At 32.1% G+C, this 17,272-nt stretch overlaps 1 protein-coding gene across 2 annotated transcripts; it reads right to left on the bottom strand.

Annotated features, from left to right (window-relative positions):
* Positions 1–980: 980 nt before the first annotated feature.
* Positions 981–16,397, bottom strand: LOC117692869 (N-lysine methyltransferase KMT5A-like). Of its 2 annotated transcripts, XM_066084892.1 has the most exons (9): positions 16,270–16,397; positions 8,660–8,722; positions 6,659–6,750; positions 5,417–5,576; positions 4,472–4,667; positions 4,146–4,217; positions 3,222–3,293; positions 2,654–2,731; positions 981–1,592 (listed from the first exon to the last, which is right to left on the bottom strand). In XM_066084892.1, the coding sequence occupies exons 4-8, from the start codon at positions 5,446–5,448 to the stop codon at positions 2,708–2,710; spliced, it is 396 nt and encodes a 131-aa protein (XP_065940964.1). In that variant the 5' UTR covers positions 5,449–5,576; positions 6,659–6,750; positions 8,660–8,722; positions 16,270–16,397; the 3' UTR covers positions 981–1,592; positions 2,654–2,707. The 2 variants fall into 2 exon arrangements, with proteins under 2 accessions (XP_065940964.1, XP_065940965.1); XM_066084893.1 differs by lacking the exon at positions 6,659–6,750.
* Between the last annotated feature and the right edge of the window lie 875 nt (positions 16,398–17,272).

The following is a 17,272-nucleotide window of genomic DNA, read 5'->3' as shown; positions in this document are numbered from 1 at the left end:
TTGAAATAGGCAAAATCTCTTTGTAAAAGTTTATGATTTTATACCTGATAGTCACTACATGAGGTCACATGACTCATTGTGAATACACACCAGAAACTCACTACAGTGTGTATTTCTTCCTAATTTACCCCAAAGTCAATACATCTAGCTAGTCATGTGATCGATTGAAGATTTAAAGGAAATTTACCACATAAACCATTCATTACTGAACACAGAGAGAGAGAGAGAGAGAGAGAGAGAGAGAGAGAGAGAGAGAGAGAGAGAGAGATCTAATAATTTCAGCAAGCTGCAAGACGAATTATTCTAATACTAATTCTAATACTCAGGCTAATCTAATCAATTCATTATGGTATACTCAAGATGCATATATTGTCAAATTTGTGGAGAACAATATATACTAAGTGAATTCTGGATAAATAAGATTAGACTGCATTTCACACTTTTCTCCACATATGCACGTTTTCTATTTAAACTACATTATATTTAGCACCAGACCCTACTTCGATACAAAGAATCTTATGTTAATTACATATATAATTCAATTATGTAAATTCATTCAACATTTTATGTTATATGTATTGTAATTTGAAACATATACGAGACAGTAATATTTCTTATCAAAGGACATGCACAGTCTAGTACCATTGCAACTTGTATGCTTTTATTAACTGTTTTGCCTATAAAAGACACTTTACACTATCACTGTATGACTTAAATAATTAGGATTTCTTGCTAATTTTTACGCACCCTATCAAGACTGAATTTATAAGAAAATCTAATTGAATTGAAAAGTCTTCATGTGTGTTTCATTTCTTTAAAAACATATACTGTTTAAATTAAATAAATTCCTATTTGCCACTTGCTTTGTAAAATCTAGACCTGTGGACTTTGAACACTTCTTCAAACAGAACATAAATCAACTGCAGAATCTTAATTATAATTCATTTTATTTTTGGATCAAACAGCTTTAAGCTAAAATTTAAAAGTACATAATTTCATAGTAATTCATGATATATGGAATTTTGTTTATGAATTCAAATAATTTCAATCAATTATTGACATTATCATGCATGATGCGTGCCCTTCTTTACATTTCTGATCATATTTTATCAATTAAAATATCAAATAATGTCTACCCATTTCTGCCATTTCAAAATGTTTCATGGAATAGGAAGTAGAATAACAGACAAAAAAATAAATGTACATTTGTATAAGCCAATAAGCATTTGTCACAAATGCATGGACCCTGTATTAAATTTAGATACTGGCATAATGTTAATATTAACAAATTGATAATACAGCACAAACAGTATGCATTCGAACTTCATTACGGTAACATAATTATAACACATAGAAATTTAACATTGCGACCACCTGGAATTTCATTTTCTGCAACTTCTCAGACGAGAGGTATTATGTTTTTGACAGCAAACTTCACATTGCGCCAAGTGAAGCCTGATAATGCCTTTTCCTTCCTAATGGCGTTTAAACAGTCAAGCTGACCAGGAGTTTTCCCTAGTTTGATAAAGTTATTAAACTGTCGCTCCAAGGATGCCTTTCTACAGCAGTCCATGTGTGACGTTGAACACTGGCTGTGAAAAAAAATAAGATTTTATTATTTTAAAATTGCTGTATCTTTATCATATTTTTGTCATTAAGGTTATTTGTTCTTCAGCCCAAATGTATAGTCTTTATTCAAAAATTGGTATCCTTCCTTTGAATGTTAAAACTGTATGAAATATAGTAAAAAGATATTCATTCATTCATTGTATCCAAGAATTTAAACAAGAGGCCCAGGGGCCACATCGCTCACCTGAGCAACAATTGCCTTAATTCTGATCAAATTAGCATAACAGTATCAAAATATCTTGACAACTAAGTACAGTAAAAACTTGAAAATCTGCCAATTTTTATCCACCTCTTTATTTTTGGTAAATACCAAGCCCCTTTTGTTGTTGTACTTGTAAGAAGATTTTTCTTTTTTCCTAAATAGCCCCCCCCCCCCCCCCCCCATTTTGTGGCACCACTTTTCGTTATGGAATCAGGGTTTCATCAGACTTAAATCTGCATAACCCGTGCTTTCACACTAAGTACTGAGTTTAGGACCGAAAACTTTCCCAGAATATTTTTAAAGATTTTCTCTATATATTCCTATGTAAAAATCCAAACCGCCATCACGGCCCCGCCCTACCACTAGGGACTGTGATTTCGCAAACTTGAATTTACATAGTTACCCACGGATGCCTCTACACAAGTTTAAGCCTTTACTTGTAATAGTCTTAAAAAAGAAGATTTTTAAAGATTTTCTCTATATATTCCTATGTAAAACTTGATCTTCCAATTGTGGCCCCACCCTACACCCAGGGACTATGATTTGAACAAACTTGGATCTACACTACCTGAGGATGCTTCCATTTTAATTTGAGCTTTTCTGGCCTAATAGTTTTGAGAAAAAGATTTTTAAAGATTTTCTCTAATAATTCTATATATAATTTATCCCCCATTGTAGCCCCACCCTACCCCCAGGGACCATAATTTGAACAAACTTGAATCTACAATACCTAATTTATATGCAATTAAGTTACTGTCACTAATGGCAACTGGCAGGTGGTGTCCGTAAAAAGTTTTAAATTTATATAATCAAAGATAATACCTTGTCCTTGAGCCTCAGGTTTTGCATGGGGTGGGCATGATGATCTCTCTGTGCTTAGCTTTTTACTTTTACATGGAACTGCAATACAATATACAATGTTAATTACATCTCGATAAAAATTCACCTCAAGTAGCACAAAAGGTATGAAATTACACAGTATACACTATTTACTATTAACTAGAAAATGTAGTTAACTATGCTCTAAAACGACCATAACTTTTAACCTTACAGGACATCTTTGTACCGGTAACCTAGCCAACAAGCAATTACTGTGCATGTACATTATGTAATGTGTTGAATTACTTAAAGTACTTTGACCAAATAAAACCTCAGGTTATGAAACTTACAGTGTAGTGTTTTATCCTAGATACATTATAAAAAAAATTGGGAATAAAATACAAGTATGAGGTCAGAATGTCCAGTGTACCGGATTGCACAGTTGGCAGGTTGAACAGTGCACACCCTACTTATATTTGAAACACTTGTTGCAATACCTTCTACTTTAATAGGCTACCTAACTCTGGAATATCAAAAAAGATCTGGATCTAATCAACTGAATGAAAAGTACCTTCCATAGGGGATGCAGTGTTGGAATCATCATCAACTTCTTTTTCACTCTCTGTTTCAGTATCAATAGTTTCTATATTGAAGAAAAGACACATCAATAAACAGCCTTGAAAATTCTTGGGGAATAGACAGAAAATAAAAACATGATTTATAAACACACCTTTGTCAGCGAAATCAATTTCATCAAAGTCTGCTTTTTAAATGTGCATGATTAATGTATATTGAAAAGAAAACTCACTACGTGTGTGAAGATAATGTATATTGGCAAGGAAACTCACTACATGTGTGTGGTAGTTATTAAGGAATAAGGAATCATTCTTTCAGTACATGTATTATGGGGTGATAATTTTGGTCGGGGCTTGATCAAATCCAACGAAGCTCGAGGGCTTTATGATGGATTTGACAATTTCCAGCAGTTGTACAATTAAATATTTGAATATAAATAAGCAAACCCTGCTTGCGCCCAAATCATACATTATTTGAATTTAATGGACTGTATAGTACAAAATCAACTGTGTTATCATATGTTATCACAAGCAAAAACACTGAAAAAGTTAATTTAAATGAATATGGACAAGGAAATTTACTACATGTGTGTGGAAATGTATAATGGCAAGGAAACTCACTACATGTGTGTGGTAATTTAAATGAATATGGACAAGGAAACTCACTACATGTGTGTAGTAATTTAAATGAATATGGACAATGAAACTCACTACATGTGTAGTAAATGTACACTGGCGAAGAAATTCACTCATATGTGTGTGGGAAATGCATTCAAAATGGAAAGGAAATTCACCACATGTGCAGGAAATGTGTACCAGTATTTGTTATGACATATGTTACACATAACTATTAAATACATTTTAATACATGTACATGTATCAAATCAAAATGAACACTAGAAACATTAAGTAAAAGTAACCTTCATTGTTCTCCTCACTGTCCTGGTTGACATCAAATGGGTTATCATCAAATGGATTATCATCAGGTGAATCTTAAAGAGAACAATAGTTGTAACAATTTATTATTAAATTATATAGTATTTATTACTGTGCAGTTCTGAACTACATGTACTCTCGCGCAGTAAACTCAATATTATACAGGATAAAAATTAATTGATTCACTGATTATACTAATTCTTGTTGTAAAAAACAATATGAAATGATAAACCATGTGCATTTTTTTTTGAAATCCTTTTGACATTTAAATCACATTAACACATCAACAATTATTAAAATTGTCACATACTTGTCGCCAAGGTAGGTTGGCTTCCCCATAATCATATCTTAACTCTTCTCCAGCTTTAATATCTCTATTTGCAAAGAGGCAGAGCCTTGGATAATTCTCGGTAACCAAAAGGCGCATAACACAGTTATTCAACGGACTTCCGACTTCCTCGTCCTTTATATACTTCCCCTTTCTTTCAGTGTTAGTTGCATCAATGCTACAAACAAAAAAAGCAATTTTATAGATTTTTGCAGGGTTGCACCCAGTATTTAATGAAAATGAATTTACACATATATGTGTGAAAGTGGGACTGGTTTGATCATCGGTGGTTATATATAGCTCAGTTGGTAGAGTACATATCTAGTGATTCTGGATGCCCTGGTTCAAATCTCTGTTTGGCCGTCATTATATTTCCAATCCTGTTACGTATGCATGGTGTTATTTTAGTCATCAAGCAAAGATGTCAGAATGATTTATTCACTGAATTATAGTGTAATCATGGTAATAGAAAATACCTAATCATTGTATAAAACTTTTTATCTCATGCTCACTTTACTTTCCTTTATAAAGTGCAAATAGTTATACAGGATATCATTTTCATCTCCATATTTAGTTGAAATGTACGTAACAATGGTTTTTTGCCAATTCTCAGAACTCATAACCTGCCGCAATCACTGCAATTTCTAAAAACAAATTGCCAGGGTGGTGAGAATATTCAAACACAATTTTTTTTTTATTAATTTCTAATTAATTTTCTGTCATCAAAATCTGACCTAAATTGTACAATTCCCAGCATCTAGTAAACTGTATATGGATATCAATTTCACATTCTCATAAGAACCAGAAAAAGTTGTATTACAAAAAATCTAAAATAGGTAAATAAAACAATTGTATCTCTCTCTCTCTCTCTCTCTCTCTCTCTCTCTTTCTCATAACAATCACAATAAATATATTATATTTGCTTACCACTTCAGACCATTCCACTTAAAGTAAAACATATAACTAGTATGTTTTATTTTGCGCTTCTTTTCTCTTTCTTCTGCTTCCTTGGGCACAATTCTCTCTCCAACATATTCTACCAAAAAGCTTCCTTTTGGAAAATTTTGAGTTGCAAAAACCCCATATCCTTAAAATAAAAAAAAAAATATTGGTGAATATTTTGCATTACATGATTGTACAGTGTGTTCACAAATCATGTACAAAACCTAATTTATTTATAAATGCCTTTTATTATGGAATTATTTGTATAATTGTGATTATCAAATGCAAGGGGCTAAAATTGTTCCAGAAACTAATGACAATTTTCATTTAAGGATCTGCATAATCAAGGGAAACAAATGTGTGAAACTGAGTAGATTGGTACATAAAAACAAAGAAATGATACTATATATTTTCTATTACACTAGACTCTGACCCATGCATGCACTGTTTGACATATTGCATATGATATCGGACATTCACGAAATAGATACATCGACACACCATATTTACATAACCAAGCTTTAAGCCTACAATAATGCTATTAATTTCACTACACTCTGCTTAGTTAGAATAATCTAACTGTGTCTCGGGACAGGCCTTCACCACAGTTGAAATGCCTCTCATATACCCGTAATGTAGCAAAAAATTGCATAATCGCTTCGAAACGGTTTTGGAGAAAATTATTGAAGCTGCATTGTGATTAACAGTCAAATTATCCATAACAAACCATTTTGAGACTGTAAATACCTTTCTTCTAAAAATTTAATTCATATTAATGAAGAATTCAACACTTTTTTACCAATGTTTTTTACTCACTTCGAATTTACACAACATGTTGACGTTCAAACTCTCAGGATATAGCAAATTTTCAATGAAAATTTAAACATATGTGTATTATCGTTTCTGAGTTTATCCATGCAAGTGTGATATTGTGGAAACATAAACTAAAGAGCCTCCCGTGATTTAGCGTGAATGGAATGCACATGCGCAAGATTGTAGAATAAAAAAAATCCAGATGATTCCGGATTTTTATAAGGAATTTTCGTTGATTATTAATAAGCGAAGCTTGATTGAGAAAAAATAAAAACAAACTGGTAATCTTCAAATACCAATGATGTTTAAAAATAAAAACAAAAGACAGTTCTCTTCTGATTTCTCGATATTAAAGCCCAAAAATTCGAGTCTTTTATTTTAATGTATAGTAGTAATAGATGTGTATCAACTCACCAATTCTTCTGTTGATCAATTCAACTTTTAATGCATCACAGTCCAGTCCAGTCCATAAATTCTGCCTCTCTTTTAGGGCTTATTCGTTGTTTCTAGCACATAAATAAATTACTCATTAGAAAAAAGTTTTATTTCAAAATATGCAAAATTTGTCTTTTAAACTATCACATTGATTTTAAAATCAAATTATCTTAAGGCCTTCCATTTTGGTTTGCAAACTCCTTTTCAACTATTTCAAGATCAAAATAAAAACGTTATCAATATTACTTATATAATGCACACGGTCATAATCACTTGTCCGAATGGACAAGAAGGAAAAAAAGTTAATGTAGAGCCCTGACACCGTGCATACATAAAAAAGATATATTACATACATAAATTAGAATGCTAATTTTACACAAACAGTCCCTGAAACATTCTACGTAAGCACACGTTGAACGGAATCTGGTGAACGCTAATGAAAGGTGAACAATGAGCAAAGGCAGAGTGCACATGAAGCGCTGAAAGATGAAGGGTGAACGATATGTGAACGCAAGATGAAGATTTATTCGGAGTGTCTCGATGGTTATCCTTACATTGTATTTTGACGGAAATCAGGAAAAACATGCTAATAAACTACACGTACAGTGCTGCTATCTTGAAAGTTGACAAAACAGTCCTATCCTATCGACTATCCTGCAAATAATATCTATCCTGTATTATCTTTAAAGTTATACCATACCATTTATGCATGTTTAGGAATAACAGTCAAATTTAAGACCATAATATTAATTTTATCAACAGATAATCGAGTAATGTAATGATAAAAATGTCTAAATTAATAATACATAAAACCATTGTTAATCTATAAATTAACACGCATTTATGTTTACTATCTTAAGTTGATCTGTTCAGTAAGACAGTTTATTGTCGAACATGGATATGTTTGTGATTTGGAATCGAAGGAATTATTATTTGAATCGTGAAAAATACACAAATACAATGTCTGTTTCTTATATTTATATATATATATATATATATATGTGTCGAATCGTTAGTTGATTGAATTCTTCTGTTTTTAAACGACTGGACTGACTATCTTAAAATGAATCATTAAATATTATTTGTGTATCAATTTATCGCTGTATTGTGTAACATAAAATTTTCACAGTAACTGCATACTTAAGCCATTTTCGGATCAACAAAAAAAATGCCTGTTTAGGAGAGTGATAAAAAACAACAACAGCAAAAAACAGACCTGCTCAAGAATGAGTACTTTAAATTCCACGGATTAAATTCTAATTAAAATGATGCTTTATGTGTAATATTAGTTTCCTTTCACCTTAACGCAAGGTTTTTTTCCTCATTTTACTGAGATCGATTCTTTCATTTTTGAAGTTCCGAATGAAAATGAATGAAAACGGACTGAATTCGAACGATAAGTGAACGGTGAACGATAAGTGAACAAAGGTGAACGCACAATGAGCGCTTTCTGAACGGTGTGCACAAAAGGAGCGGAGTGAAGAGTGCAAGTGAACGCACTGTGAGTGCACGGTGAGCGCACGGTGAATGCACGGTGAGCGCATGGTGAATGCACGAAAAAATGGGAAAGTAGATGGTTTAAGGGACTGTAATACTTAATACTGTCGCATTGTTTTTTTTATTATCATAAATTTGATAAAACCATTGATTAATTCACTTTCCTGTTGTGATAATTTCACTTACAAACAAAACAGACCGAGCAACTGATTTTGTTCAAATTGCTGATAAAACAATTTGAGCATATATTGTGACTGTATGACAATTATAGAAAACTTCAATATGTTACACTAAGCAAAAACAAGAATAAACATCTAAATATGAGAATTTGAGATATCACCGGTAAAATGTTTACTTAAAGAATGAGAGATATGCACACCCAAATAACTTTAACATATCAATGGTATTCGATACACATGTACTGTTGTTTGAAATATACCTTAAAAGTTCAACTGTATGTACAATGTTAAAAATTTCACTTACTGCAATTTTCCCCCTTGAATAAGCTGCCATCTTTTTAGTTGACTGCTTTATAACTTACATAAGCTAGAAAAAAGAAGAAGAAGAAGTTGTACATGAATGCCAATACAAATTAAAATGTGAGTTATATGAGATGCCATATTTCATTAATGTGAGTTATGAGATATTATACTAAATGTATATAAGGTGGATAATTATCAACTTTTCACTTAATTAAGGTCTTCCGTTTCCAACGGAAGACCTTATAGTGATTGTAATGTTTCTTATTATTATTATTATTATTTTTTTTTGTCCGTTTTTTGTCCACAAGATTTCTCAGAGATGGCTGGATGGATTTTCTTGAAATTTTCAGGACTGACAGAAAATTATAATATCTCCAGGCGTTTTTTTCATTTTTTCAAAATTCACTTCCTGTCGTCCGTTTCCTGTCCCGCGACAAAAAGCTATGGACAATGAGATCTCAGAAACGATAAAGAGTTGAACATCCAAACTTTGAGGGATGATAGACCTATAGTTGTAGATGTGTTTAAACTATTTTGTTTTGTTCGTCGTAACTTCCGGTCGTCACCGGAAGCTCTTCAAAAATTATGCTTTTACGCATTTAATATATTTCTCGGAGAATTGAAATATAAGTATAAATGCTTACATATGTCATCTATCCGATGATTAGTAAACATAAAAATTCTACTTCCGGTGAGATATCTCAAATATCTCATGAAGCCTTTTTTAAAGTAAATGTTTGAACCCCGAGATCTCAGAAACTGTAAGTGATCAAAACACGAAACTTACAGGGATGATAGACATTTGATAGAAGATGTGTTTAACCGTTTTTATTTGGTCGACCGTCACTTCCGGTCCACACAGGAAGAGTTCAAACAAATCAAGTTTTTTAAAAGTTTAACTCGATTTTTCAGAGATGCATGGATGGATTTTCTTGATATTTATAGGACTGATAGAGAACGAAAATATCTCTAGGCGTTTTTTTCATTTTTTCAAAATTCACTTCCTGTCGTCCGTTTCCTGTCCCGCGATAAAAAGCTATGGACAATGAGATCTCAGAAACGATAAAGACTTGAACATCCAAACTTTGAGGGATGATAGACCTATAGCTGTAGATGTGTTTAAACTATTTTGTTTTGTTCGTCGTAACTTCCGGTCGTCACCGGAAGCTCTTCAAAAATTATGTTTTTACGCATTTTATTTGTTTAACACTGAAATGATATAAAGGTATAAACACTTTCATATGTCATCTATCCGATGATTAATAAACAAAAAAAATTACCTCCGGTGAGATATCTCAAATATCTCAGGTAGTCTTTTTAAAACAAATATTATGACTGCGAAGTCTCATAAACTGTAAGTGACCAAGACACGAAACTTACACGGATGATAGACATTTGATAGAAGATGTGTTTAACCGTTTTTATTTTGTCAACCGTCAATTCCGGTCCACACCGGAAGAGTTCAAACAATTCATGTTGTTTAAGAGATTTACTGCTTCTGTTTGACAAAGTAAGACAAATTGATAGTCAATTAAGTCCTGTTGTCTAATGGTTATGAAATACTGAGAGAAGCAATGTCTTACAGTTAAATTGATACATGTATATCAAAACGGAAGACCTTTTTGTTGCTTTTGCAACAAGAGTCTAGTTATTATTATCATTATCACCTCATGATGACTATTGATTTATCACATGAAATCCAATTCAGTGAAAATCACTATACATGTACATGATGTGTGTGGAAATGTATATGGACAAGGAAACTCACTACATGTGTGTGGTAATTTAAATGAATATGGACAAGGAGACTCACTACATGTGTGTGGAAAGGTATATTTGCAATGAAACTCACCACATGTGTGTGGTAATTTAAATAAATATGGACAAGGAGACTCACTACATGTGTGTAGGATTGTACAGGTAACTCTCGATAGCTGGAAGTCCATGGGTCCAAGGAAAAACTTTGAAGTTTCAAGAGTTCGAGTTTTCAAGAGTTCGGAATTTTCTGGGTTTACCAATGGGTTTTAAAATTAGTCTTACCGGATGTTATGATTAAGCCATTTAATTAGTGCTAACCTTACGCTCATGCTTAAACAACGTTTTCTTTTCAGTAAAATATACAGAACTGGATGTTTTTAAAACTAAATTCAAACAACTATTGAATAAATTCATAATATAATTATTTATTTTATGCACCATATTAAGACCAAATTGCTCAGTAATACTGGAGTGCGAGACGATTAACATGTCATAAATGTGATAACTAAGTATCAACCATTGTTCCCACCGTAAGGGTCCTTCACCAGCTGTAAGAACTTGTTCAGCAATATAATCATTACAATGACAATGATGCTGATAAGCATACTTTTAACAGTTTTATAATTCTAAAATTTGACCATGGCTCAATATTATCGTTTCATCTCAATTAATTTCTCATTTTCATTGCGTCTCCAAATTATCGTAAAACGGTTGTGATAATGATAGATTAGGTATTGGTATAGTCAGTCATCAAACAATTATCACCTTGCAGGACAAGTGCTGCCTGAACAAACAACTCGTGACCTAAGTCCCGCGTCTAAGGTGCTATTTAGGTATAGCGCTTGGAGATACACGGAGACTTTGAGGTATCGAGAGTAAGAAACTATAGATTATGAACGGGACTGCAGTTTGACTTAGAGAGATCAAGCTAGGGTTTTCGAGAGATCAAGAGTTTGAGAAATCAATAGTAAATTTGCTTAGTTATATAGGGGAAAAAATCGGGACCCTAGACTCACTTCCAGCGATCAAGAACTTCGATCCAATCAAAGTTCGAGCCATTGAGAGTTACCTGTATATTGGCAATGAAACTCACTACATGTGTGTGGTAATTTAAATGAATATGGACAAGGAAACTCACTACATGTGTGTGGTAATTTAAATGAATATGGACAAGGAAACTCACTACATGTGTGTGGTAATTTAAATGAATATGGACAAGGAAACTCACTACATGTGTGTGGTAATTTAAATGAATATGGACAAGAAACTCACTACATGTGTGTAGGAATTTACATTAATTGGCAATGAAACTCACTACATCTGTGAGGTGAATTTATACTGGTGTAATTGGGAAACTTGCTATATGTGTCTAGGAAATATATATTATACTGGCAAGAAAATTGACACTACATGTGCATATGAAATACATAAAATTGTTGGCAATGCAACCAACCATGGTAAATGTTGGTTGCAAGAAAACTCATTACACAAGGTGGGTTGATTCACATGTATAAAATAATGTATATGTTATTCAATTGAAACTTACTGCACAAGATTGGTAAAGAGGCAACACACAGACCATGAATATCAGGCATTATTACATGATTGTCCACTTATGCGCCAAAAGTATGTCAATTTTTTGTTTTTCCCTATATATTTCATCGAAAACAAGACTTTTTTTTAAAAGGTTTTCAGGTCAGATTATTGGTCAGATTTTGAAGAAGTTGATATTGATTTCCAGCATAGTAGATTCAATTTCCACTTGTTGTCGTACATTAGTTTTTGACAACTCATTTGTAAAATTTGAATATTTCAAACACAACACTGAGATAGTTTTTAAGAGCTCTACTATATATTTTTTGCAATGTATGAGCCGAAAAATCTTACTTTGAACTGTTTATATTAAATTTCAGTAATAGAAGGTTGGAAAAATATTCAAATAAGATGCAAAAAGAGCTAGAAAAATTCTTAATGTATCAATCCAAGTCTTTTCAATGTACATGGTCAAAGGGTTTCATTTTAAATTAATTTTCAATTAATATATGGTGAAAAGAAAAAATAAATTGACCTACTTTTGGCACCTGAGTGTACATACATGTATATGTCCCTGATTTCCTGAACTCAAGTATAATTTAAGCTGGTCGATTGGGGAAGGGGGGGGGTGCATAAAAAAAACCCATTAGAAAACCTCTTTATTTTTAACCATATGTAATTTACATCAGCTCTAGTTTAAAAAAAAAGAAAAAGCAACCATCTGGTTCTTTTTGGGGGCAATCTCAAAATACAGGTATATTTTTCTATAGGAATATTTAGAGAATTTTCATTTTCCGCACTTCGTAGCAGATTTAAAAAAATACTACAATAGAGATTTTCTATGAATTGTGATATCGCGATTAGCAATATCATTTTGAACCTTATATGTAAAAAATATTAAATTCAACCATCTAGTTTAAGTGAGGGTCATCTCAAAATATGAACAGTTGATAAATTTTGCTATATACATGTATTTTGGGTACATGTATTACAAATGTAGATTAATTGCTATGATGGATTCATTCAAAATGAAGCAAAATAACCCTGGAGATACCATCATTTAGTGTATACAATTTCAAAGGGTTACGATTTTTACTTTTTCTTTTTTCCTATATACTCCTACAAAGCTTCATTTTATCATAATGTCGACATATAAAGCAAGATCAATGGCAATGCTCACCTACCAAACCACAGAAAAATTGGTGAAAAAAAATTGTTTATCATGTGTTTATTGTGTTCAATTTAATAAATGTCTATATCTATATAAAAATCATAAAAGGTTGAAATACACTGTATTTTACTCGATCAGAATGCACAAAAACATGAACCATGCAAACTAAAGTCAGCCTCAACCTTAAACCAGATGAGAATTGCGCAGATTAAACAACTCATTTTAAGGTTTAATTGATTAACATTTTAGACAGAAAATTAGAAAGTAAAAATGCTCATATTCATAAATTGTCAGTCCAACCAAATTGAAATTAGACCATACAATTAGACAACTCATACATCATGCGCACACTACCGAGAGAGTTCTCCATACATGTATGTATTTGTTTTATCTCTGTAATATAAATAAAAAAGGCTCTTGTAATTTTTAAAACAACAATTTGGGTCAATACTAATATCAAATCTCCTCTTGCTTGATCTTAGATTCAGATAACCACAGACATAGTCAAAATGATGTACATGTAGCTAGCTGGGTGTTCAAGAAATAGACAACTAGACATGAACAATTCATGAATTACATGTATTACCATGATGACTTCAATCTAATGTTTCAACATGTGCCCTATTTGCAAAACATCCTTGTTTATTCACCTGCCATTTTTTATATGCATTGTTCCATCCAGATATACCACCCCCTCCCCATCTAGAATTTGAATTTTTCCTTTAAATGTACCACCCTCAAGTCATGAGATGAGCTGCTACAATCCCCTCCCCCTGAAATAGTTTTATTTGTTTGTATCAGAGAGGAATTTAGTGTTTTTTGTTACCAATATTCTGGGTTGGATTTCTGCAGACTGCCCCCAATAGGCATTCCTGTATCTTGCTATAAAGTGATGTGAAACTCAGAAAGGGGCTTATTTTTCAGGCAATTTGATTCATCATCTGATAGTCTATAGAAAGATAGATTAAAGACTGGATGGTGCACCTTATTCCTTAACCACAGAAACTGTTTTTGATATCTATTTTTACTCTTTTTCTTCACTTGACTTTAACTTTTTAGCATCCGAATTATCATTAAGCTAGTCAGAAACTTCAACTTAAAAGTAAATGTCCCCTTAGGCTACCTCTTTTGTAATTTATAGAAAATCTTTAATTTTATTCATACAGTCGTTGACCAGTTCCGAATAGTTCATATGTTGAATAGCAAATAGTTATGGAAATAAAAGTTGGAGAAAAAATCATTACCTTTAATATAATACACTTATAATGCTTGTTTAAATTTTGCAGTAGTTTCATTTTTTGCGGTCATATACATGTACGTATTCAATACTACAGTCTTACATTAGTCAACCAATATTAAACTTTTGCTTTGCCAGATTGCAACGTTATCATGTGCATAAAATAGTCTGTTGACGCCTTATATTTTCACATGTAACAAGATTTCTTCTATCAAAAGTTGTTTTGGTATTATTCTTACATACCCATATAAGCATGCAGGATATAAATTTTAAAAATGCAGAAGGATGAAAAATCTTATTAAGCTGCCATTTTACAAATTGCAAAAACTCAATTTGTTTTTGTTTAGCTGTTTCAGGATTATATGAAGAAATAGATTAAAACAATTACTTCTGGAATTCATTAAATTTTCTTACTAAGTCTTAAATAAATCATATTGAACCACAGTAATGATAAATGGAGGTGCGGCAACTGTACTCCGACAAGATATTAGAATTTAGAAACTACATGTAGTCTAAAGTATTGTTATAGTGATCTTGTTTGTTAAATCCATGCAAATTAAATTAACTGTATAGGTTAAAAGAATTGCCAATAGCTGGTTGGTATGCATCAAACCTCTTTTTCAATAGGTTCAATTGATGGTGTTTAAATAGGGCTAATTTTTTTTTATCTGCATTCGATTTCCCAGGAAACAGCTATGCTATTCAGAACTTATTGATTTATTCGTAAATGGTAAAATGGCTTCCAATATAAGTTTTTAGGACAAAATTCTAAATAAAGCAATATTGCATTACTATCAGCAATAATATAGCGTACATCAGCCAAAGAAAAAAAAAAGATTTCAAAACAACACCCAGGAATATTTAGCACCGCCAAATCTATACCCTATTCAGTACTGGTCATTCTATAGAAAGAATAATCTTACCGTGACCAGGCTACGCTCAGGTCACAGTAAGAATTCGTCCCATATACTTGTAATGTAGCAGCTGCAAAGCGGATCTGCTTGCATCGACTTTAAGTCTGTTAAAAACAATCTGCAGGGGTAAAACACAGCATTTATATTACAAACCTTTTTGAAAATGCATATGTAATTAAGTCCACAAAATATTCATTATTAATATAATGGGTCATACAAAGGCATTTTGTTAATATAACTGTGGTAGAGTCAGGTATATTGCATTCCTACTAGCTCTGGCTAGTGGGTTAACCCTTTATCTCGCTCGGTAGAGTGCTTGACTGGCGTGCCAGAGGACCCTGGTTCAAACCCCAGCAGAGGCAAAAAGTGTCTCTGTTTGAATTTGCCTGCCATTTTGCACTCGAAATATCTCGGATTTTATCATTAACATGGCGACCAGTGATTTCATTGCCAAAACCGTTAATGTGGTAAAATGGGAATATAAATGAGCAACATTGTAGGTATATGAGACCAATCAAATGAAAATATAGGCAAGATACAACCGAGATATTTCTTTTTTCATTTGCTACTAAGAATTACAGTAAAGGGCACAAATTCTATCATTTAACCGGGTTAGTTGGACATGTGTCATTTTAAGAAAAGACCATTCTATCTAGTCAATCGACGGTAATAATTATTGTTTATCATTGCATTGCATCGATTTCGTTGATCAAAATCATACTAATATGTTCCAAAGATTTATCATTTATTTAGCAAAATAATTTTATGAAAATAATACAAGAATAAAAGACATGTTATTTAAAATGTCAATTTTTAAAAAAAGTGTTATAACCAAGCTATGTAGCTAAATTAGGAGATTGTGCTGGACTTGATCACGTTACATTACAAGTGCAGCTGTTAAACACATGCACATGCTGACGAAACGCAGAGAGGTTCTACACTTGTTCACACGTTCAACTTCTCCTACAAGATTGTCACTAATTATTCAAACGACTTACAGTTCTTACGTAGCTTCTTTTCCTTTTTGGGGGGCTGTAGTAATTCGTATAAAGCATGCAGGATGGAGGGGTTTGTTTTGTGACATTTTCTTTACCGGATATGTCGCGTCGTAACACTGTCAGGTCAAGTCGTACACAGACCAATTCGTATACAGGTCAACTCGTATACAAAGAATTGTTCTCATATGTATTACAGTCACTCAAATCAATAAACTTCAATTAAAAAAAAAAAAAGAGGTAAACTTCAATGAATTTGAAAATGAAGCAGAGTAAAATTGTTTAAATAATTACCTTGTTAAAGAATATTTTTTTTACTTTTGGAGAGTGTTTACAAGATTCAGTATTTATTTAGCTCTCTTGTAGGTTTTTTGTTTTTGTTTTACAAGTTTGCATTGATGTCATTAATTATGAGGATGAATATGGTGTTAAAATTGATCCCGAAAGATTGGGGGGGGGGGATATTGTTTTTATAATGATTTATTAAATTTTAAAATGAAAAAAAAAATGAGTTTCCTCATGGGGATCAAACTTCATATATATCTACATATAGGATCTTTCCTTAAACTTATTAGAACCATTTCTTTGTATCAATGTAATGAAAGATAAATAAGGGTGCAAATGATAATAATAATAATAAAAAAAAAAGATTTAGAGAGTTTTCTAAGTGATTTACTGCATGTATTAAATTTTAAACATTAAATTAAAAATTATTGGTTTCCTTATGGGGGTGTAATTTCTTAATAAAAGGGTTTTCCTCAAACTAATGCTGATTATTTGTTTGTAATAATGTCATTAGGGGGAATTAGGGTGTACATTCTGGTCCTGAAAGATGCATGTGGTTTCCTAAATGTTTAACTATACCTGTCAGATCTTTCAACGATAAAAAGAAAATAATGTGTTTCCTCATATGGGTCATAGTTTATGATAATAGGATTTTCAAAAAAAAAGGATAAAAGGGGTTTTCAATTTAATTAATACTGATTTTTAACATTAAAATGAAAAA

This window comes from Magallana gigas, chromosome 5, assembly GCF_963853765.1.
Source record: "Magallana gigas chromosome 5, xbMagGiga1.1, whole genome shotgun sequence".
NCBI classification, from domain to species: Eukaryota; Metazoa; Mollusca; class Bivalvia; order Ostreida; family Ostreidae; genus Magallana; species Magallana gigas.
The sequence above is the reverse complement of the archived record's forward strand: the minus strand, read 5'-3'. Positions and strand labels throughout refer to the sequence as shown.